Source organism: Ovis aries, chromosome 12 (assembly GCF_016772045.2).
Source record: "Ovis aries strain OAR_USU_Benz2616 breed Rambouillet chromosome 12, ARS-UI_Ramb_v3.0, whole genome shotgun sequence".
NCBI classification, from domain to species: domain Eukaryota; kingdom Metazoa; phylum Chordata; class Mammalia; order Artiodactyla; family Bovidae; genus Ovis; species Ovis aries.
In genome coordinates, this window is record NC_056065.1 from 26,949,094 (window position 1) to 26,974,111 (window position 25,018).

At 44.8% G+C, this 25,018-nt stretch overlaps 1 protein-coding gene and 1 long non-coding RNA gene across 2 annotated transcripts in view; both read left to right on the plus strand.

Annotated features, from left to right (window-relative positions):
- Positions 1-3,681: 3,681 nt before the first annotated feature.
- Positions 3,682-7,450, plus strand: LOC114117351 (uncharacterized). Its single transcript, XR_006061451.2, has 3 exons — positions 3,682-3,844; positions 5,732-5,837; positions 6,927-7,450. It is a non-coding gene; the product is annotated as an uncharacterized LOC114117351 (long non-coding RNA).
- An 11,854-nt stretch (positions 7,451-19,304) lies between these two features.
- Positions 19,305-25,018, plus strand: part of CNIH3 (cornichon family AMPA receptor auxiliary protein 3) — a 135,377-nt gene continuing 129,663 nt past the window's right edge. Inside the window, exon 1 of the mRNA XM_042257123.2 lies at positions 19,305-22,330. Coding sequence (XP_042113057.1) covers positions 22,250-22,330 — 81 coding nt within the window. The 5' untranslated portion in view covers positions 19,305-22,249. The remainder of the gene's footprint in view (positions 22,331-25,018) is intronic.

Genomic DNA, 25,018 nt, shown 5'->3' on the forward strand with positions numbered 1-25,018 from the left:
GAACTGGCAGAATAGGACTTCAGATAGTTGTATTTTCAGGAGAAGATTTTATGAACCCAAATTCTTGCATCTCTTCATATCTAGAAAAGCACAAAAACAGTTAATGGAGACATCTGCTCCTTGTGGCTAGCAGCAACCTTCTGCCAGAATGTGTGCTTGACTGCATGCAACTCCCGTCACCAAAATCACATATATACTGACCTCCTCCTACCTCACTGCGGCAGTTTCTTAGAGACATCTGAGAGCCTGTCTCCTGGGCTATAGTCTTCATTAGGCCCCAAATAAATCGTAACTCACGGCTCTCACGTTGTACATTTTTTCGGTTGACAATTCATATGAACAACATCGCAGCAGCCTCTACTCTCAGTCTGCAACATCATTTCCTTCCTGCTAAAATCTCAACTCAGTGGGTGGCACATCACTCAAGTCCTTTAGAATTTGCTTCAACTGAGCTTTCCAGCCTCACCCACCAGTCATGCCAGACTCCTCACCATTCCTGACGATCCACTCTCTTCTATGCCTCTGTTCTTTTGCCCTTTGTCACGACATTCCTGCCCATGTCCCTTGGTCAAAATCCTACTCAGCTATTTTTCAAGGCCTGATGCAATGTTGCCTCTATCATGAAGCCTTTCAGACCCTCACATAGCCATTCAACACATACATAATGAGCATCTACCATGTGGCAGGCATGATGCTGATGTTGTGAACAAAGACGGATAAGACACAGTTCCTTCAGGGGATCATATATGTGCTGCCATAGCCCATACAGTAGATGTGCTGGGTAGTATGTGAATGATATTCAATTAAATTGCAGTTCTTTCATGACTAAATGCCCAGAGCTTCTGTACAGTTTCTGTGCAGCTTCGGCTGTCCTGTAGCTGCACACACACTGAATCAACGTCTCATGAGAGGCAGCGGGGTGGGGGGTGGGTGGGAAGTGGGCAGGGAGGGATAGCCTATGACAGAGGATCGTGGTTCAGTGCTAAATTTCATATTAGATATTTTGAATCTATAACCAGGCAGTAGTCTTGAAGGCTAGACTTTGCTGAAAGGGCTAGAGACTCACATTCGCCCCCTTGCTTAATAGGAGGGAGCCAGTCTGAACCTCTGCAGATGGTGGACTTTTTTACTATGAATATAGAGGGAGCTTAGGGTAAGAGGTAAGGAAATCCTCACCTCATAGAAAAAAGGAAACTCCCCTCTCCCCCACCCTGCTCCCCAGTGCCTGGGGAGAGGGGAGAGGGGAGAAATGGGGCAGTTGATATTATAACTTATAATAAAAGACATGTATCTTGCCTTTGTCCACATTTTCTGGCTCATAGCTCCTCAAACACTTGAAATTTCCTAAGCAATACAAGCAATGAGAACATTTTATGTTACAATATATACACACAGACATATATGCGTATTTTGCCCTCGGTTCCTGAAATGGCTTCAGAGATATAAGGATGAAATAAATGTCTTTTTATTCATTACAAGCTCCTTTATTTATTTAAAAAGTATTTATTTATTTGGCTGCTCTCGGTGTTGGTTGCAGCATACTGCTGCTACTGCTGCTAAGTTACTTGAGTTGTGTCCGACTCTGTGCGACCCCATAGATGGCAGCCCACCAGGCTCCCCCGTCCCTGGGATTCTCCAGGCAAGAACACTGGAGTGGGTTGCCATTTCCTTCTCCAGTGCATGAAAGTGAACAGTGAAAGTGAAGTCACTCAGTCGTGTCCGACTCTTCGAGACCCCATGGACAGCAGCCCACCAGGCTCCTCCGCCCATGGGATTTTCCAGGCAAGAGCGCTGGAGTGGGGGGCCACTGCCTTCTCTGTGGTTGCAGCATGAACGACCTTTAATTGCAGCATGTGGGATCTAGTTCCCTGACCAGGGATTGAACCCCGGGCCTCTGCATTGAGAGTGTGGAGTCTTAGCCACCGGATCGTCAGGGAGTCTCTACAAGTTCCTTTGAACCACAGCTGAGTTTAGATTAATACGGTGACTTTTGGAAAGCCCTCTGGTAATCTAGGGGTGAGGGCTGGTTGGCAGGGAGCTAACCATGTGATTAGAGGGTTAGAACTTCCAGTCCCACCACCTACCTTGGGGAGGGCAGAGAGGCTGGAGGTTGACTTTGATCATCAGTGGCTACTGATTTAATCAACCATGCCTATGAACTATGCCTCCACAAACATCAAAAACTTCCAGAACACATTCGTGTGCACCCCACACTGTGGAGACAGAAGCTCCTGTGTTTGGGATTCTTCCAGATTCACTATGTATCTCTTCATCTGTTCATTCATACCCTTTAGTATCCTATGTAGCCAACTGGTAATCTAGGAAGTTAACTGGCTTCCTGAGTTCTGTGAGCCGCTCTAGACAATTAACTGAACCCAAGGAGAGGGTCACAGGTTTATAGCCTATTTGTAGCCTATTGATCAGAAGCACAGGTAACAATCTAGACTGGCATCTAGAATTCCCCATCTGAAATGGGGAAGGCTTATGGGACTGAGCCTTCAACATGTGGAATCTGACACTATCTTCAGGTAAATAGTGTCAGAATTGACTTGAATTGTAGCGCACCCAGCTAGTGTCTGCAGAAGGATGAAATGAAGGCTTAAAACTCATAACGATCATCTTAACAGCTGCAGGAAAAGCATTTGACAGTATTCTGCAGAACTGCTTGATGTGTGGAAATCCTCCCAGCCTCCCTACCCCTGACCTTGCTTTTGGTGATCAGAAGCGGCAGTAGCATTTACAGTTATAGTGTACAATGTAAATGAAAACAGTAGGCAGAGAGGGACGTTTACATGGGAGTGATCTGGTTCTCCCAAGTGGGCTCAAGATCTGGACCTCAGACCTCTAAAGGGAATCGAATAATTACCAGGTGATATGGGGACTCTGGGAACATTAGAGCAAATACTCTGTCTGCTTCCCTGGGAGACTGCAAATCTCTTAGGAGCCCTGTATCTGATAACTGGTGTTTTTATAAGAAGAGAAGACAGAGAAAGACACAGGGAAGAAGGCCATGTGAAGGTCAAGGCAGAGACTGGAGTGTTGCTGCTGAAAGCCAAGGGACACTGAGATCTACTAGAAACTGGAAGGGGCATGGAAAACTCCTCCTGCAGGGACTTCGGCGGGCCATGGCCTTGATTCCAGATTTCTGGCAGCTCTAGGAAATGACTACCATGCAGAGCCGTGGGGCAGTGTGGCTTATGAGAGCAGCCAAGGCATGTGGCTTATGAGACTTGGCATTTACATGGGCCTGAGTGGGAATATAGACAGGCTGAAAGAGCCGAAGATAGAGAAGAGTCAGGAGTGGGATAGGGAGGCTGGAGAGGAGGGCCAGAGACCCAGGACTTCAGCCCTAGCAAGGAGCACTGCAACCCAGAACACTGAGAGAGGTCAGTCACAGCAGTGGACACTGGGTAAGAAATGAGCGTCCAGAGGAGACCAGAAACACCTCAGTAGAGGAGGCCAACAGGTTAGGAAGTTTCCTGCTGCACCTGGTGCCTTACTGAGAAGGAATTGGATGTGTGGCTAGACCAGAGCTCCTTTGGAAAGGAGAAGAGACCTGAAAGGGAATTTGAACTTGGAAAGTGAGTGAATCTTTACCTGAAAGTAATGTTTTTAACCTAGAAGAACCTGAGGTGTTTTGTTTGTTTTTTATTGTAATTTTTTTTATTGCACTAGGCAGCGTGCATGATCTTCATTCCCCAGCCTTGGACTGATCCCAAGCCCCCCGCAGCAGAAGCGTGGAGTCTTAACCCTGGATGACCAGGGAAGCCCTGGGCCTGAGTTACCTCTTACTGAAAAATTTAAGATTTGTATGTGTGTATTGTCACTGGGGATTGAGCGCAAGGTAAGACTACTTATAGAAAATATATTTCTAGTTTCTGCATATTTGAGTTTTAGTATGTAAATGTCAACTTCACTCCCACTCCACCGTACACACCTATTCCATTGTGTTTTTCTCTCAGTGTTTGTTTCCTTCACTGAACTGTAAACTCCTTGTAGGCAGAGGCGATGTGATAATTCTTTGAATACGTGTCCCCAAGACCTAATGGTACAATATGACACAAAATATGTCCTCAGGAAACATTTGTTGAATGAATGAAAAAAATTCAAAATGATTAGATGATATTAAAAAAATTTTTCCAAAAACATATTGGTTTTTGTCAAAGTTTTAGGTTTTAATTATTTTTCTAGTTTTATGGAGATGTGATTGACATTGTATTAGTTCTAGATGTATACCATCACGATTTGATATTTGTATATGCTATAAAATGATCACCAGTTAATATCAGTCAACCTCACATTGTTATAAATATTTTTATTATGATGAAAACTTTTAACATATATATTGGCAAATTTTGTGTATACAGTATTGTTAATTATAGTCACCATGCCATACACTGTATCACCAGAACAGATTTGTCTTATGACTGTAAGTTTTAACCCCTGATCACCTTCACCCATTTTTTTTTTTTCAAGTTTAAATGAGTGTCTAGATTTTCTTAGAGTCTTTGCATTGGAACTGTGCACTGCAAGAGTAGAAGTCTGGGGATCAAGTTCATGGTCCAGGCAGAGACAGAAGGATGGCAGTGGCTTTAGCTGTGATGTCTGAGTGTAAGATCCATTTAAGATCTCTCCAAGCTGAAGAGTCATGGCTCTATGGCAACGTGTCCTATACCTGTGAATAAATCAGGAATGGAGGAGAGGAATTTTTCCAAAACAGCACAGTTTCTGGTAATATCTTTGCTACTACTTAAGAAGTATTTAAAACTTCCACAAGTGCAAATTAATGCAGATGTAAACAACCATACCGACAACCAGGAATTTGACAAGCAGAGGTGTCTGCCAACATGTCCTGAGTAATTAACTAGATTTTAACACTTTCTTTATTTTGCTGGCAGCACTAGGCAACACTTACTTATTTTTTAGCTCTGACTCGATGCTGCTGATTCTGAGTGTTGAAAGATTTTGAATTTTATTGGCCAGATTCTCAGGTTGCAGAACTTACTGGGAGAGTAAAGGCTGATCCTAGAAACCTGTTTTTGATTCTGAAGCTGGTTTAGCATTAAGCCTTGGGCCAAGCCACTAGCTTCTTCCTGATCCTTTTTTTTTGGGGGGGTGGGGTGGAGAGCAGAAAGATTTTACATGGGATCATTCTCTGTATCAGTTTTCCAGATCTCTGTGAGAATTGATTAAAAAGGCTGAGCTCTGGTGATGAAAGTGGCTGACTGAGCACAATCATTGCTGTTCAGAAACCTTGAAAATGCCCAGACTTCCTATTCTGGGTTTGGATCTGCTTTTGCCTCACCTTTGCCTGGACATTAGAACAACGGAATAATTCTCAGGGATGGAAACTCAGTGCGCTGCTCATCACAGGCTCTACCACAGAGGGTCACTGAATTCCTAGCATCTCTGTGGTCACGTCTTGTTCAGGGGCACTTTGAAGGTATAACAGATTATCGTTATTATAAGTCTACATTCTGAATCAAAATAATGGTTTAGTCTCCTTAGAGGAGATGGGGTTAAATGAAAACGAGTTATATACCTTCCAATGTGCAGGCAAAAGTGATTTTTGTCCCATGAACTGCAGGCTGCCCCCTTTTCGAAGCTGACTCTTGGAGGGTTTGGCCAGGATTGCTTTTTGGATCTTTTTTTTTTTTTTTGCCAACAGTTGAACACATATCTCTGATGGCTGCTCTATAGCTTAAAGTGATATTTCTACCCCAAACTCAAGTTTCAGGGAGGAGAAGATTTTTAACCCAGAATACACTCACAGCTGCCCAGCCCCAGGAAAGGACTCCTTGGCCTGCGTTAGAGAGCTGCTGAGGCCAGCGCAGCAGGTAGGGATTGAAAGTGGTCAACACACAGCTTGGGAAAAAGAAACTAGAGACAGAATTGAAGTTTTAAAGATGGGACAGAGGGCTCAAGACCTCTTGGATCAAGAGCCCTGTTCCTCGGAGCCACATCACTTTTATTTAGTGTCTTGACATGCAGAAAGTACATCTGTTGTGCTATGATAAAAATCAGCCTCCTGTGCCCCTGGTCACGTCTCCCATTTTATTGGTTACTTTGAACTGTCTTTGTTATTATTATTATTTTTTTTTAGAAACAAGTTTATTTATTTATTTTTTTTCCCTCCCACCTCTCTCCCCATAACATCTCTCTGGGTCATCCCCATGCACCAGCCCCAAGCATGCTGTATCCTGCGTCAGACATAGACTGGCTCTTTGTTATTTTCTTGTACAAGGGGTATCACCCAGCGGGAGGTCACAGACCCACATATGCTTTAGGAAAACATCTTGGTGCGTGCACAAGCAGCATTCTGAACTTGCGCTGACCCGGCATTCCAAGGTCCACACTATGTTTTTCCTTAGCTTAGCAGGGAATGATGACCCCAACTAATCAACCCCCTGTACTTTTGCTTAGATTATACTGCATTGGTATATTTTGCTTTTATTCTTTTCCCATGGTGTGTTTTTTCATGGCTTAGCCAAAGCAACAGGTGGCTGATTATTAACCCCTACAGGGAGCTCCATGGGGTGTTCTCTGAGTCTCTTCCCATCTCACCTCCACACCTCAGTTTGGCACTGTGGGCGGACAGGAGTTGAGGAGCGGTTTCAGGCAACTCCAAATGGAGGCTTGCCAGTGGAATCTTATTCTTTTGCTTGGAGGTTTGAGAATTACCAGTATATCAGCATATTCGCTTTTAAATGCCCACACAGTACTTGGCAGATGGTAGACCATGAATAAATGTTTGTTAAACAAATGGGAAAATAATGGAAGCCTAAATACTATGGCCATTTGAAAGATCTTGAGGTTACCTGTTCTTTGGGGTTGTTTTACCTCTATAAATTCTTCCCCTCCCCAGGTAACTGCTTTGATCTTAAAAAAATTTTTTTTTAAAAATTTTTATCTTTTGGCTGCACCAGATGGCATATAGGATCTTAGTTTCCTGACTAGGGCTTGAACCTGTTGCTGCTGCATTGGAAGTGCAAAGTCTTAACCACCAGACCATCAGGGGAGTCCTGTCCATCTCAGTCTTCAACGTGAGGGTGCACGTATGCCGCAGAGTCTTCCTTTCCACGGCTTTGGCTCTCCCCCTCCCTCTCTCCTCCCAGGTGGTAGGTACTGGCTGAATTTGTGATGGCAGTTTCCAGAGCCTCTGGGGATTTCTGAGGCTTCATTTATGCCTTAAATTTCCCCATAACACTTACAGGGGTCTTGTGCAGAAACAGCTCCTCTTCTAGAGCTGTTTGTACAGAAACATGATGTGGCAGGCACTTGGAAAAGGTAGACTCTAACTTCTCTTGAACTTCTTTTTATTTAATCCGGCTTGGCACTCAAGGCCACCAAACCTACTTTTCTGATTAGGCTTCTCCCCTCACTCCGCTGTTAATAAACTCACAGCCAAGCTAATCTGCTCAGTGATGAATGAACTAGCACACAGGTTGGCATCCTCCACTCCATCACCTCCACAAATCCCGCCTCCCTGCTCTTCCAGGTGTGGCTAAAGGATCAACTCTCCACCTAGCTTCCCCTCTCTCCCAGCCACCACCCTCTCTGAACTGTGAAGTCATTTATGACCTGCACTAATCTGAGGCCGTTAGTCCAGGCCTTTTTTTGAAGTGCAGGGTTTGAAAACCAGCTCTGCGCTCAGGTTGCCTGGGTTTGAATCCCAGCTCCTCCACTTACTAGCTGCGTGTTGTTGGTAAAGTTACTTAACTTCTCTGTACCTCTGGGCCTTCCAGATGGCATATGGGAGGAGACCAGATGGGTTTCTTTGAGTTCTGTTCCTGAGGATCAGGAGAGAGCATAGGCTAATCAGGTCTAACTGTCTCGGCATCTGCTCCCTGCCCTGCACACCAGGACGTGAAGGTTGGCATAGTCCCAGCTGGAGCTCTTCTGTTTGTGAGGCTCCCTGGCCCTGAACTGTACAACAGCCCATTTTCACTCTCAGAGGCCGAGCTGCCAGGTTTCCTCAATCCCTATCCAGGAGGTCCACATCCCTCGGCCTCTACCTCTGAGGCTTAGCGAGTGGGCTTTAGAGTCAGAGCTGGACGTGGATCCTAGTGGACCCTCCTGTCTGCTGTGTGACCTTAGGTAAGGGCCTGACCTCTCTGAGGCTCAGTTTTCTCATTGATAACATGGAGATGATAAATACCCACATCACAGAGTGTGGGAATGAGAGGAGGGAGTGCATGGCAAGTACTTGCTCAGGGTCTGGCACCCCTCTTTTCTGAATTTCCTTCCCATTTAGTCACCACAGAGCACTGAGCTCCCTGTACTCACCTGTAGGTTCTCATTAGTTACCTATTTAGTACATAATAGTGTATATGTCAATCCCCATCTCCCAATTCATCCCACTCCCCCAGCATTGATTATTAATAACCACTACTTATCAATACATTCACAGAATATCAGATATCAGAATATTTTCAAAGAATATCAGTACTTTCACAGAACACATAAACAGTTGCTATTGCTGTCTGGTGGGGTCATTGTCACATGTGGTGCTCATTCAGATGACGCTTCAAGGACTTGTTTTGTCCAAAAGTGAAAGAACTTCATTCCAAGTACGTGCGTGATGGTGTGGGCATGTATGTTTACAAACACTCTGACCTTTGCAATGGTTTCAGATATCCTTTATAAGAATCGATGAAATAAGTGACTCACAGCTTTAATCAATAAAAATGAAGGTGCCAGTAGGGCACAGAGGTGTGGAAAGTTTCAAGAAGAGACGGGACTCTCAGAGCACACTGAAGAAAGGAAAGGAAATCATGACAGTGATATTCAGACTCCATAAAATTAGATCTAACATTAATCTTGTGAGTTACAGACTCATTAGCTATGGGACTAAACTTAGTAGCCTCAGATTTTCTGCAGAACGCCTGAAATTGTTATTAAAGACAGCACGCCCGCTCACAGCACGTGGGAAGCATGGGAAGATATTTCACATCTGATGGAAACACTCAGGCCCTCAAATCTATCTGAATTAGCAAATGGAAAAACAAGAATGGCAACACATAGTTTCCATGTTAGTAGTAACGCTGGCCCTGTCTATGGAGGCATCCGCTTCGGTGCTTTCCGAGGATAAAGGCAGACTCCAGCATGTGCCATTAACCTCCTCCTGAAATCTCTTCAGTTTCTGAGTAAGACAATTTCCCCTGACACCGCAGCTGCCTCTTAAGCAGTACTGTTAAAATAGATGTATCTCCAGGTGTGAAAGGAGCCAGGGCCAAGAACAGAATGGGGCGTTTCTGACAAAGGCTCATTGTTTGCAATCTGTTTACAGTGCCTGTTTAACAGAGCTAATAATAGCAAAATCACAATTTCCACAGAAGCCCGCGTTGGCAGGAAGATGACATTTCGGTGAGTTCAGAACATGAGCGGGAAGCTGCTTCCCAGTCTCCCTCCCTAAGGACTCTCTGGAACCAGTTCTGTGGTTTCCTGGTCCCTCTGGTCCTCCCTGGTCCCCCTCTGTCCTGCTCCCCACCATTTTGGTGAAAATGTGGCTTCTGTGGTGTTCTTGTCAGAACTGAAACACGTCTGCAGGGCGCGGTGAGATAAATTAATTTGCCTAAAGTCACACAGCTTCAAAGTGGAAATTGACACTCAAAGCTTCCTGGCTAGTTTGTCATCTGATTCAATTCAGTGAAAAACACTCCTATTGAACGTGCTCTGTGTCCGAAGCCCCGTGCTAGGTGTCTCTATAAGTATTTGCAATTTCTCTGTTAGGGTTCTTATCAAAGTCACAGATGGCTCTGTTCATCTCTGTTAGATTCTTACGGGCATGGACTGTGGCATGTTTTGGGGGACAACTGGACTGGGGAGCGCTCTTGGGTAAATAAGTAGGAAATAGACATGATCCATCTGCATGTCATCAGTGGGCAGACTTAAGTCAACTACTCTGCTAGTGACAGTGATACTTGCATCAGTCCATCCACCCACCTATCCATCCATACGCATACACATCCATTTATGGAACCCTTACCAGACCTCTATTATATGCCAGACACTGGGAGGGATAATGGTGATTCAAAGAAGAAAGTCTCTGAATCTTTGACATAAAGAAAATCTTTATGTCAAAGATGTCCCAGTTTATAGAGGGAGATAGATACTCAACATGTATAGAGTTGAATTAAAGAATATATATATATATATAAAATTCATGTGTTTATGTTAGTCACTCAGTTGTGTCCAGCTCTTTGTGACACCATGGACTGTAGCCCACCAGGCTGCTGTATCCAGGGAATTTTCTGGGCAAGAATACTGTAGATTGCCATTGCCTTCTGCAGGGGATCTTCCTGACCCTGGATCAAACCCAGGTTCTCCTGCATTGCAGGTGATCCTTTACCATTGAGCCACCAGAGAAGCCCCTAAAACTCATATATATATATAACTCATATATATTATTATATAACAATATTATATATAACTCAATCACTTTGCTGTACAGCAGAAACTAACATGACATTGTCAATAAATTATACTTCAATAAAATAAAATTTTAAAAGTTGAATTATAAGACAGTGTGGTTCAGTTCAGTTCAGTTGCTCAGTTGTGTCTGATTCTTTGCAACCCCATGGACTGCAGCACGCCAGGCTTCCCTGTTCATCACCAACTTCCAGAGCTTACTCAAACTCATGTCCATTGAGTTGGTGATGCCATCCAGCCATCTCATCCTCTGTCTTCCCCTTCTCCTCCTGCCTGCAGTCTTTCCCAGCATCAGGGTCTTTTCAAATGAGTCAGTTCTTCGCATCAGGTGGCCAAAGTGTTGGAGTTTCTCCTTCAACATCAGTCCTTCCAATGAATATTTGGCACTGATTTCCTTTAGGATTGATTGGTTGAATCTCCTTGCTGTCCAAGGGACTCTCAAGCATCTTCTCCAACATCATGGTTCAAAACCATCAATTCTTATGCATTCAGCTTTCTTTATAGTCCAACTCTCATACATGACTACTGGAAAAACCATAGCTTTGACTAGATGGACCTTTGTTGGCAAAGTAATGTCTCTGCTTTTCAATATGCTGTCAAGGTTGGTCATAACTTTTCTTCCAAGGAGCAAGCATCTTTTAATTTCATGGCTGCACTCACCATCTGCAGTGATTTTGGAGCCCCTCAAAATAAAGTCAGCCACTGTTTCCACTGTTTCCCCATCTATTTCCCATGAAGTAATGGGACCGGATGCCATGATTTTCGTTTTCTGAATGTTGAGTTTAAGCCTACTTTTTCATTCTCCTCTTTCAGTTTCATCAAGAGGCTCTTTAGTTCTTCTTTGCTTTCTGCCATAAGGGTGGTGTCATCTGCATATCTGAGGTTATTGATAGTTCTCCCAGCAATCTTGATTCCACCTTGTGCTTCATCCAGCCCAGCATTTTGCATGATATATGCTGCATAGAAGTTTAGAAAGCAGGGTGACAATATACAGCTTTGAACCAATTGGTTCCCAATGTGGAACCAGTCTGTTGTTCCATGTCCAGTTCTAACTATTGCTTCTTGAACTGCATACAGATTTCTCAGGAGGCAGGTTAGGTTGTCTGGTATTCCCATCTCTTGAAGAATTTTCCAGTTTGTTGTGATCCACATGGTCAAAGGCTTTGGCATAGTCAATAAAGCAGAAGTAGATGTTTATCTGGAATCCTCTAGCTTTTTCTATGATCCAATGGATGTTGGCAATTTGATCTCTGGTTTCTCCGCCTTTTCTAAAACCAGCTTGAACATTTGGAAGTTCATGGTTCATGTACTGTTGAAGCCTGACTTGGAGAATTTTGAGCATCACTTTGCTAGCATGTGAGATGAGTGCAACTGTGCTGTAGTTTGAACATTCTTTGGCATTGCCTTTCTTTGGGATTGGAATGAAAACTGACCTTTTCCAGTCCTGTGGCAGCTGCTGAGTTTTCCAAATTGTACTTATATGAAGTATCTAGACTAATCAGATTCATAGAGACAGAAAGTAGAATGGTGGTTGTCAGGGCTGGGGCAGGGAGAATGGGGCCTTATTGTTCACTGGGGGTGGAGTTTCAGTGTGGGAAGTTAAAACAATTTCTGGAGATGAATAGTGGTGATGGTTGTATACAATGTGAATGTACTCAATATCACAGAACCAAATGCTGAAAAATGGTTAAAATGGTAGATCTTATATATGTTTTAACAACAACAACATCCTTTACACAAACAAGGTGGTAAGTACTCTGATGTCTGAGGACAACTGACCCCTGGAGCCCAAGCCTGGCCCAGACCTCAGAGCCTTTGTGCCCCTGCTTGTGGAATGGGGCTTGGGTGGCTGTGGGAATCAGAGCAAATGCAGGTATAAGATCTGGAGGTGTATTTTACCTAAGCTATAAGGGAGTTTGCTTCATTATACACTTCTTTCTAGAAGCCATGAGTTCCATCCACAGTGGACACCAAATTAAAAAGGCCACTTGGTGAATAAAGAACATTTGCAATGGTCTATCACTACAAAACAAACAACCCCCCAAACTTAGTTACTTAAAACAATAACCACTCTTTCTTTGCTCATGGCTCAGCCCTGGGCTAGGCTCAGCTGCGTGTTGTCGCTGCTGTATGTGGTGCTGGACGCAGTTAACCCATGGGTCTGGGGTTGGAAGAGTCAAGTTGGCCTCTCCAAAAGTATGGGGAGAAGTGGGGGCTGGCCAGGCCTCTCTGTTCTCATGGAATAACATACTTAATAATTCAGATTGATTTTTTATTACTTTCAATCCATGGAGCTTTGCAAACATCATTTGGCAGAATGACACCATTTAATAAATAGAAACAACTTAAAAATTCATTACACTGCTGACTCTTGTCATCATTCACTTTACATAATTTACCTAGATGTTTGAACAGCCTTCTTAGAATTTATAATTTGTTTTGTTTCAAATGGTATATGATATTTCTTTGTTTCTCTAAAGCTTCCTTTATTTATCCTTATAGGCTTTATTACTTTTATTAATTGTAGAATTAAATCAATTTAACAGAAACACATTTCCTACCAAGTCATGGAAAGTGTGACTATCACTATTAGAATATTGTTTATAAGGCTAATTCTCTAATTTTTTCCTACATGTTTACTTCCATTTTACAAGCCACATCTACATCAGAATGAATATAAACATTTTAAATTCTGTGGGGGTGGGATCAAGATGGCAGAGTAGAAAGATCCTAAGCTTGTCTCCTCCCATGAACACAGCAAAACTACAACTACGTATAGAACAGTTTTCCAACACAATGTTCCAAAATCTGAGACGCAGCAAAAGCAGTTCTAAGATGTAAGGTTGTAGTGGTACAGGTCGAACTTAGGAAACAAACAAATCTCAAAAAAAATTATCCCTATGCCTAAAGGAACTAGAAAAAGATAATCAAACAAGGCCCACAGTTAGTAGAAAGAAGGAAAAAATAAAGATCAGAAAGGAAATAAATGAAATAGAGACTAGGTGGTCAAGAAGTACAAACTTCCATTTATCAGATAAATAAGTACTAGGATAAATCAGTACTAAGTACTTTATATCTTTTATTATATCATCCAGGGGTAATTGAATACAATGAGTTAGTGTCAAATTAAAAACATTTAGAAATATTTCTAAAATTTTGATTGAAATAGGGACTTTCCCCCTAACATACAGGCACTAGTGCTGTCTGAACAAAAAGTTTCCATGAAACTATGTCTATCGACACTGTTTTTCTTAAACACAGGCAATAAAGTTTGGTTATTATTTCAAATATTATTTTAACTCCACAAGATCAACAAAATTTAAAATTTCTTGTTTTAAAATAAATTTTGATATGCTTTTATATGAAACAGTTGAAGGTTCATAGAAAGTGAATGTTTTACTCTTTTGATTTATAATTTTTAAAATAAGCTGTTTTCTCATTTCAGTAGGTATATCTTTTCCAACAAGTGGGAACATAAATCTAGAATGTAATGTATTCTTACATAGATACTATTCTTTTTAAAATGACTGTTGAATATTTAATGCTGGGAAATGCTTGATTATGCTTAAGCACATGCTGGCTAGTGTTAATCTTTTTTTTTTTAAATATATATATTTATGTGTTTACTTGGCTGGTTTGGGTTTTAGCTGCATCCTGTGGGATCTTTCGTTGTATCACAGACACTAGTTGTAGCACACAGGCTCCAGAGTGTGGAGGTTCAGTAGTTGCGGTGTGCAGGCTTAGCTGCTCCGGGGCATGTGGGATCTTAGTTTCCTGACCAGGGATTAAACCCTTGTCCCCTGCACTCAAGGCAGATTCTTAACCACTGGACCACCAGGGAAGTCCCTAGTTAATCTTTTAAAAGTTACTTCCTGAATATTTTAAATCATTTAATCAATATTTTGTTAAATTTTGAATATTTTGTTCTTTCAAATACGTTATAGTGTGAAACTGATCTTTTGATTATTTCATTGATAATTACAATTCTTCTTATTGAACCTCAAGCTTTGGCAAAATGTGATTGCCACTCTGTTGAATATCTAAATCCTTTAACAGTCAACTTAGAGCACTATTTGCATCCTATATTTATATTCCTAGCACTGATGAGACACTCATATTTTAAAACAATCTAGTTTGCATTAAAGAAATAAAAAGGATTATGTGAACTTGTACCAATTCTTGCACAGTATAAAAATGTTCAGGGCATTTTGAAATCTACACAGTAGGTATTCTAGGCTACATTTCATTATTAATATTGTTTATTCTTTGCAGACTCAGAAGATGGAGTTGTATGATATTTAAATGTAACATTAATGAATGTATCCATGCTTGTTCCTCTTTTTTGTTCTGAGAGTTTTAAAAGATATTTATTGATAAATTCTTGAGTTTATAAATATTGAAACACTACATTTACCACTTACATAAACATTACAATGCACAAATACAACTGAAGTAGCAACTATTTAGAATCCGTGGCAACCTCATGATTCCAGTATAGTGATAAACAGGGATGTCAACTGCATGGCGTGTTTTGTGATAAATAAACATCTGAGAGGCCCGTTTATCAATGGTCCTTGTGACATCCTATGACAATTGACCCAAATGAATGAGTTTAATTTAGAATCTTTAATTATTTATTAATTTTACTGTTTGCTGCAATAACTGTCATTCTTCTTACCAACTGGAACAGAAATCTTTCAAGAGTATGACAGTCACTACAGTTATACCAGTGAATATTGGCTGAATAAGTTGCAAAGTGGAAAGTAGAAGGTCTTTGAAGTCAAGTCAAGGGTTCTTCCTGATTTGGGAGAGATTCTGCGAGATGTCCCTGAGGAGAAAAATGAGAGGGAGAGATAACGGCTTTGGCAGTAGCAAGAAGGAAGCAGGAAGCAACGTCCGGCAGACAGCAAAGAGGCAGAAGTACGCGTTCTGGAGGAGAGGTGACCCACACGGTGCTTCATGCCAGTGACTCATGGAAGCGGCAGGACCTTAGAGACATGGCAGTGTGGGGCCCAGCGAGGCTGGAAAAGCCAGGCAGAGGAGCTCCCAGACACACCGCCTAGGAAGAACAGAAGGCCAGAGGAGAAAGAACCAATGACCAGTTCACTTAGGATGTCTCAGCAGGAACCAGCTGGACAGATGACCAAAGCCTTGTGCTTTGATGCTATGTAAGCCCCGCAGAAGCTCTATCCAAACTCATGGGGGAACCCCACTGAAGGCTGATGGTGAATTTCCTAATAGTCCTGCAAGGTAGAAGGGAGGTCCAATTGGATTTAAATTATTTTAAGGAAATGAAGAAGTGATTCATCCAAAAGTCTCGAGTCTACAATTGATAGCCAGCTTCTCCACATGCGTGAATGTGTGCCAAGCAAATTAAGTAGACAAATTCCTAGGCTAGATAATGCTAACTTAGATTTTTGAGGGCATGCAGAGCAACAAACATTGGAAACCAGTGAACAAAGTCACCGTGCTCAGCGCAGAGCTGTTAATAGCAGGCATTCAACTTTTAAAACAAAGGATTGGTGATTAAACTATATGCAAGCAAAAGGTTATAATGCTTTGAGAGATGAGGAGTGAAGGGAAGATCTTTAGACCCCTGTTTGAGCAAACCAGCTATAAAATACAATTTGGGGACAATTGGAAGCACATACAGCAGGACGTTAACAGTTGCTGAATCCAGGTGATACATGGTTGAATATTCAACCTGTTCTTTTCTTTGCTGTTCTATATGTTTGAACATTTTATAATTTGTTGTTGCTGTTGTTTAGTTGCTTAGTTGTGTCTGACTCTTGTGACCCCATGGACTGTAGCCCACCAGGCTCCTATGTCCATGGGATTTCCCAGGCAAGAATACTGGAGTGGGTAGCTATTTCCTTCTCCAGGGAATCTTCCTGACCCAGGGATTGAACCTGAGTCTCCTGCATTGGCAGGCAGATTCTCTACCACTGAGCCAACAGGGAAACTCTGAATTAGATAATAAAAGCCATTTAAAAATTCTCAGGGCATTCCAATAACCAAATTCACCAAAGAGAGAGAAACAGAGAGTCTTGGTGAGGTGGATTAAGTGGGCATATCCTCTGTCTGGTAGGGATTTGAGGAGTATTTGCATAGTGGCTAGGGGAAAAGCTGGTGAGTGGGGTTTACACAGGAGGATGGTCAAAGCTTTCTGGGATTCTGACAGAGTTTGGCTGGGAAGCAAAGGAGTAATTGGATATACCACACCATCCCTGAAAGGTGCAGAGTTCATTTATGTGACATGACAGTGAGGACATGTGCTGTGCTGTGCTGAGTCACTCAGTCGTGTCCGACTCTGTGCAACCCTATGGATTACAGCCTGCCAGGCTCCTCTGTCCATGGGATTCTCCAGGCAAGAATACAGGAGTGGGTTGCCATGCCTTCCCCTTGGGGATCTTTCTGACCCAGGGATTGAAACTGTGTCTCTTATATCTGCTACACTGGCAGGCATGTTCTTTACCACTGGTGCTACCTGGGAAGCCCCAGTAAGGAGATACTTTCAAAAAATTTTATTTGTTTGTCTGGGCTGGGTCTTGGTTGCGACCCAGGGGACCTTTGACCTTTATTGAGGGACATTTGGTTATGAAATGTCGGATCTAATTCCCTGACAAGGGATTGAACCTGGACTCCCTGCATTGGGGGCACGGAGTCTTAGTCACTGGACCACCAGGGACATCCCAGGATATACTCTCGAATTCTGTGCTAAATGAAGTCTGGTCAGATTTTCCTATTAGTGGAATGGGGTTGGTGATGGGATAGAAGGGGCTCACAGCCCACTTAACTGAGCTTCCCATGGATTCAAAGACATACTTCTTTAAACTTTGACTGTTTCTCTGACTGATGCTTATGGGTCAGGTGGAGAGGGAGGGTCAGGGGAGGAAGAAGCAGGATAGGGCTGAGGGTTGGAAGAAGCTTCATGATGAACCAAGTCTTCAGTCATGTGGGGACATGTTATATGTCTTCACTCTTGAGAAGCTGAAATGTTACTATTCATAAGATAAGAGAAGGAAGAAAACCCAAACTAACCTATATACACAAGCTTGGGAAGAGGTTAGGAGGCTAACCTAACCTGTATAAAGAGATTCAAGGTCCACTGGAAGTCAAAGCTTCTGCCATTGTGGACCTTGTTGGTTCTAACCAGTTTATATCATATCCTCAAGGGCTATGTCATTCATTTATAGGATGTGCCCGGCCTGCGTTCTTCCTGTTTCAGGAAGCCCAACGATGTTGTCAATGGTACTTGCTCCCTCTGTCTCTTTAGCTTTTCAATTCTTAATGAGGTGATTTCCTTCTTATGACCATGAGATTGCTAGTGTATTTCTAGGCATCAGGTTTGCATTCCAGGCAAAAAGAAGTATATATCTCAGAGGTTCAAGCTGTGTCACAACGGTCACTCTTATCTGTACAGAGGCTGGGGGAAAAGAAAGCCAAGTAATTGGCTTTTCAAATATCTACAGCAGCTGAAGCAATATAGGTTGGCAGGATATTATGACTTATAAGAAATACATATTTGGTCATTCAAATGTCCACTGTCCTGACTCACTGCTCCCCAACCCTTGAAATATCCTGAGAGATAAGCACAGTGTGAACATCTTTTGTTATAATATTTGGTCTCTTGTCCTCAGTTCCTGAAATCACTTCAGAGCCAGAAAAGTGAAATAGTGTCTTGCTATCCATAACAAGCTCCTTTCTGCAACAACTGGCTTATGTTAATGATGTGACTTTTGGAACACTCCTAAGAAAGGGGGCTAGTTAAGTGGGGAATCAACTATGGTTAGTTGCTAACAGTAGGATCGGTCCTACTCCCTGATTTCTGGCAAGGGGAGAGGGGATGGAGATTGAGTTTGTCAGCAACAGCCAAGAGCTTCCAGGTTGCTGAACCAGAACACATCACTGTGGGTGGTGCATCCCACACTCCATGGTGACAGATGCTCTTAAGTTTGAGAGCCTTCCAGATCTTGTTCTATATATCTCTTGATCTGGCTGTTCATTCATATCCTTGAATATCCTTTGTAATAAACTGGTAATCTAGTTAAGTAAACTGGATTCCTGAGTACTGTGAACTGCTCTAGCAAATTAATCAAATCCAAGGAAGAGATCATTGGAACCTCCAATCAGCTGCCAGTTGGCAGAAGCAGAGGTAACTACCTGATCATGCCATTGGCATCTGAACTGGAGACTGGCTTGTGAGACTGAGCCCTAACTTGTGGAATCTGATGCCATTAAGATTTGAGTTGAATTGTAGGATGCCCAGTGGTTTCTGAGGATTGCTTGGTGATATGGGAAGACCCCTCACACTGGAACTGGGTACAGAACACTTCAGTTGGCCACTCAGCACCCATCCCTAATCATGTTATTCCTTGCCTTCCTGTACTGTGTCACATGTACTTTATTTTATTTTATTTTTTAAAGACATTGGCTTGTGGAGGAGTTATGTACTACTTCAGCAATCAGCCTGGGAGCTTTATGGGTCCCTAGGAATGCCTACAACATATGGGTACTAGATAGTTGTTGAATAACAGTAACTGCCTGGGATCTTATTTTCTGAAATGCTACCACTTCAGTCATCTTTACTAAGATGCCACTTTATAACTGATAAAATGAGATACAACATGGCTGAGCAACGGGCAAGAAAAATAGGGCCTGTGATATGGATGGATACTTGAAAGTTAGAGTGGTAGGATAATCAAATTTTCCTTTCATGTAGAGGCTTCTGATTCTGGTAATGCTGGGTTAGATAATTCAGACCAATCTTCCTATTGAACACAATTTTAAAAGCTGAATGAAATATGCGTGTGTGTGTGTGTATATATATATATATATATATATATATATTTATATTTATATTTATATTTTAAGCACCAAAGACTCAACAAAGGAGTAAGGAATTACTGAGGCCAAGTTCTGAGAATGGTTGGGAACCCAGAGAGGCCAGACTAGCACTTGGGGCCAGTTTTTCTCTAGAGACATTGGCTAACCTAGAGGAGGTGGCTGACAGGCTGGGTTGTGCTTTTAGTGCTTTCCAGGGTGGAAGCAAAAGTCAGAGTCCAAGGACCACCATGGTTTAGAACTTGATGACCCACTTGCTTTGGCTTGCGATCTAAAATGATTGCTCCACTTGAATAAGAGTGAACCAGAAATAAAGACATCCTTCACACAGACCACAGTTAGTGGGTTAGTCCACAAAATCTCAGTCTCTGAAACTAGATCCAGGTAATTTTAGAGTGCTCATTTCCCCAGACACTTGGCAAAAGAAGTATAAAATTTTCCTTGGAGAAGGATAACATCATCTTAGAAACCTCAAATTTCCACAAAGAACATTTCAAAACAAAGTTTGACATACAGTATAAAATTACTAGACAGATGAGACGCTAGGATTCCATAGGAAGGAACCAGTAGAAACAAAAGATAATAGATTAGCCTCAAGGGTCTCGAAATATTTGAGTGATCAAATTTCCCTTTGAGATTATTGTATTGTTCTGGTGTTACAAAAATTTATGCAGCATAATCACAACAATTAAAAGAAATAACTGATACAAAATAAAAAGCAAAAATCAGAGCTAGAAAGAAATACACCACTTTTGTGTTAGTGGCGTCTGAGAGTGAAAAATAGCGTTTGCTTCATTTTTTTCCATCTCTGTATTTCCAAATTTTCTTTAAGAAACTTTATACTCGGAGACATATTTAGGTGAAAGATAAAGTGGCAAAAAATATAATACAGGGCAAGGCTGAAGTCACAGGTGTGCAACCTCTACAGCTGCAGGGCTTGGGGCAGGGTGTCCTGTACTCAGACGGGCCTCAACCTTGGTTTAATAATCTGCTGTTCCTATGCTGAAAGTCTCTCTCTGTGCTGTGCTTAGTCGCTCAGTCGTGTCCGACTCTTTGGGACCTCATGGACTGCAGCCCGTCAGGCACCTCTATCCATGGGGATTCTCCAGGCAAGAACACCGGAGTGGGTTGCCATGCCCTCGCGTCCAGGGTTTCTTCCCAACCCAGGAATCGAATCCAGGTCTCCTGCACTGCACGCGGATTCTTTACCAGCTGAGCTACCAGGGAAGACCCGCCTCCCCCATATATATTTAAATAAGAAGCCCCATATTTGCATTTTGCACTTGGCAGTGCAAAGTATGTAGACCCAGAGGCAATTAAATGTTGACCCTTATGCAGATAAGGAGACCGAGATCTACAGAGGTTAGGAAAGGTGCAGTTAGAATGGGGTTTGACTGCAAAAGCACAAGCTTTTGACACATCCACTAGACCAACGCCAATATACACCGAACCATTGCTGCCGCCTCTCCACCCCACAATAGTCCTCAAAGTCTAGCTTCCTCAATTCCAAGGTCAGACGGCGGGGGAGGGTGAAGGATGCGAAGGAAAGATGCTCACAGAGAATTTGCAGGCGCAGCCTGAAGCATTATGAAATCCATAGCTGGGAAAACCCACTGGACAACCCTGGGGTCCAAAAGATTTTCCTGTCTCTCCAACCAACAGAGTATCAGCACCCTCAGCACCTACAATGCCCGCTCCAGTGTAACTGCGAGATCCAGGAGAAGCCGCAGCCTTTAGGTGCGAGGTACACACATACCCTTCCGCAGCTTCCCACCTCCTCCAGACGCACGTGTTTAAAGAGTCCCTGCTCCTCCCCACCCTGCCCCACCTCGGCACTGCCGTCCCGTCCCGCCCCGCCCCACCCGCGCTGCTGGCCTCAAGTTTCCTCGGAGAGGCCGGCGCGCACTAGCGAGGCAGCGTCGGCGACTGAGCGCCCAGCGGCGCTTGGCCGCCCACCTTTCCCGGGCCCCGCCGCCGCCGCAGTCTCCGCCCGCCGGGGAGGGCGTGCTCGGCGGAGCCGGAGCCGAGGGTGGGGCGCCAAGAGGGAGGGGACCCCGGCCGCGCAGCTTCAGTGCTCTTAGCGGCACAGGCAGCAGCAGCAGGTGGAGCGAGCTTCGCGGTGAGCAGCTCTTGGCCTGAGATTCACTCCAGCGGGCCTGCTGGGCTGCAGCCCGTGTGCCGAGGCTCCTGTGCCGCTTAGACACAGGAGACGCTAGAGTCCCACCCCCTAGTTTCCGGGGAACTTGGATTACCAAGGCTGGTGGGCCCCGGGGCCGCCGGAGCCTGGCGCGCCTAGGAGCGCGCGGCAGCTCTGGAAACCGCATCCGGGGCGCAGGGCCAAGGAAACCTCGCTCTTCTCGGCTACCTGAAGACCTGTTTTCCCGGGAAAGAGCCTCTGCTGGATCTGGGACCTGAGAGGAGCTCGGGGTCCCCCCCACCCCCGCCCCTTCCCGGGCACCTCGCTGGACGCTCTCGGTTGGCGCCCAGGTGGCGCGGGAGGGTCCTGAGCGGCGCTCTCGGCTCTCCTGTGCCGCTCAGACGCGCGAAGCAGAGGGGGCTCTTCCCTGGGACTCCGTGGCTCGCGCGGTCCTCCGAGGAGTCCTCGCACCCCCGCGTCGTGTTGTCTCGAGAAGCTGGCTGGTTGGCACTAACTGCAGAAGTTCGCTATTGATTTGGGTTCTTCTTCGATTTGGGGACAGTTCCCGCCAGCGACGCGCGACGCACCTGTCTTCGCGGAAGAGCTGGGGTCTCAGGTCGCCGGAGCCTGCGGGAATCCTGCCCCTTTCCCAGACCCGCACGGCTCTCGGCTGGCGTGCCTCCTTCCTAGCCGCTGGCCTCGAGCGGAGGGTGCAGACCTGGCTCCTTGCTGTCCCCCGCCTTTTGAGGGAGTGCGGTCCTCCGGAGGGACTTCGGCCTCCTAGGCGCTGCTTGGTGCGTTGGTGTCCGGGTGCGCGCGGCCCCCCGCCGGCCGGCCATGGCCTTCACTTTCGCTGCTTTCTGCTACATGCTCTCGCTGGTGCTGTGCGCTGCCCTCATCTTCTTCGCCATCTGGCACGTGAGTAACCGGCAGCGGCTTCTAACTCTTTTCTTGCGCCCCTGGCCGCCTCCTTCCCCAGGTCCTCTGAAATGCCGCCTCACTTTCTCTATCGCGAGTGTGGGTGGATAGGCGGCCGGCCGCTGCGCACCCGGTTAGACCCTCTGCAGCCGCCGGATTGTCCCGGGCGGGAGATGGTTCAGAGCATCCCGAGGCCGGCGCGCCTTCGGTGCCCTCCTACTGGCGGCAGGCGGAGGGACGGCCCGGCCGCGGGGCAGGGCACCCTCGCCAGGGCTTGGCCTTGTGTCCCAGGCCCCGGGATGAGCGTCCACAGCCCCAGCAACCTTCCCCCCATTTCCCGTGCCCGCTCCTCTCCTGCCCGCGGGGAGGCGAAGGAGAAGCGCCACCATGGGCCCGGCAGTTAGTCAAGTAACTATAACAACTAAACATTTAAAATGTCAGCGTCTGTGGTGGGTTTCGTTTCCGCATAACTGGAGGCAAAGTGGAAACACAACGGGAGCGCCTTGTAAGAGGAAGTAGGGAGACGCCGGGCCAGGAAGGGGAGTGGAGGGAAGCCAGGTGATGCAGGTGGGCAAAGAAGCGGGTGGGCCAGTGAGGATGAGAGAGGAAAGCGAGGACCAGGGAGGGAGACCGGAGAAAGACACGCATGAATGAGGCTGTTGAGGAAAGTCTCCGCAGAGACAGGTGGAGGGGAGAGTTTCCTCCGTTGCCCTCCTGGGGTCTGAGCCCGTCAACTTCTGAAAGGCTTTGCAGGTGGCGCACCTCCTTTTGGCGAGATCGCCGGCATCCGCAGTGGGCACACACTTGCCTGCTGCCCTTCCTGGGGCTGCATCAGGTTGAGGGCAGTCGTGATGAGTCCCGACTCTGCAGGTGTGGCGTGGGAATAGGGGACAGAGTGCTTCTGAATAGAAGGAGGGAGAGAGAAGTGAGGAACGCTGGTTCTCTCACAGAGACCGCACAACATCGGACACGTCTAGTTACTCTCAGAGCTTCCTCCTCTGAGGTTGTTTAAGCTCCCCGCCCTCACCATCAGAGACTTGGGAAGAATAGCTAATGTCGCACATTTTAGGAACACCCCTGTGCTGCCCAGGAAGTCAGGTGCCAGGGAAGGATGCTGAGATGAGTTCCTGGAGGCGTGGATCCCATGAGCCTGAGAGAACATGCATTTGGTGGATTGAAGACCAGGAGAAAATTTCGTGGTGGGCGGGATGAAGATGTTTTGTGCAAATGGTTTCCAGAATGAGAGGATTTCTTTGAAAATAGAACTAAGTAGCTAGAGCAGTCCCTGTTACAAGGCTCTCTGACAGGGAGGAGCAGGAACCCCAGGAGGGGGAAGACTTCGGACTGTGTCATCTTAGGGAAGATGCTTAGGAAAGACACCTCAAATGTGAGAAATTTGGCCTGGATGATCTCCAAGCTTCCCCTTATGTCTAAGAGGGTATATAAGTGTGTGAATCAGTTGACCTATTCATCTAGGGGTGAGAGAGAAGGAATTCATACGTGGGAATTTGGGGGCTGATCAAAAATTCTGCGAGTGAGAAGTGATGAGATTTTGCATCATCTCTTCCTCTGTGGGGAAGGCTGGCTCTATCGTACAGTGGAGAACAGAGCCTTGAAGTTGCTGACACTTGTTAAGGGAAAACAAAACTTTAGGATAAAAAGGGGTGCAGAACAGGTCATGCCCAAACATGCAACAGACCTCTCCTAATGTGCTTTAAAGGAGCTTGCTGTGCTTCTTGAGATCAAGGGAGTTGTTTGCATTCTAGAAGACTAACTACCCCTCTTTTTAAGAAATACTTCATTCGCTGTTTCTTTTCATTTTTGCCTTGGCCAGAGGGTGGCAGGTACCAGAGAGCTTCATCAAACTGTCAGGCTTAGAGAGCTTTGAATTAGCCCCTGAAGCAAACCAGGTAACCAGAAAGAATAATTTTCTCTCACTCAGGAAGATAATAAATAATTCAGGAGTAGATTAATTAAATGGATGGTTTGTGCAGCTGGTTGACTGATAGACATTTGACTCAAAATTGAGCATTATTGCAATCCCATGTTGGCCTCTACTCTTCTGGTTTCCAGTGCTCACCCCCTTGTCGAGGGGTAGCTGGACGTGGTCAGGTTCAAAGTCTGGGTCAGGTCCGGACCTCCTTCCTGACCTGGCAAGACTCCAGTTTCTGATGATAAAAAGAGTTTGTGCTCTTTGAATTCAAATTATAGTAACAACTCCCAAGTTTCAGCTCCTTTTCCTTTCCTAGTCTTTTCCATCACCCTCTCTGCAAAGCAAACAATCCAAAGCCACCCTGCATTGCTTTGGTTCCTGAAACTGAAAGGGGAAATCTGAGACACATCGACACAGTCTGTGTACCCATTGTGTGTGTGGGGGTGTTGGTTATATGGTGATGATTATTTCAACCAAAATTTAGTTAGTCTGTGTTATACTCTGTGTTTTCTTTTTTTCCAGCATCTTATGTTCCTTATACATTTCTTGATCTGACAAGCCATATTGATTGCTTGCTATATATTGACATCCTAAATAATGACTTGGGCACTTAATTTACAGCAGTTAAAAGACCTGCCTCCCTGCCATGTCTGGGCTGAAGAAAAGGAGATGGTTCTTCTTACCTAATTGTACACACTTAGGGACAGTAAGAGTAGTTGCTGTTTGCTGAGTGTTTGTTGTAGGCCAGTCTTAGG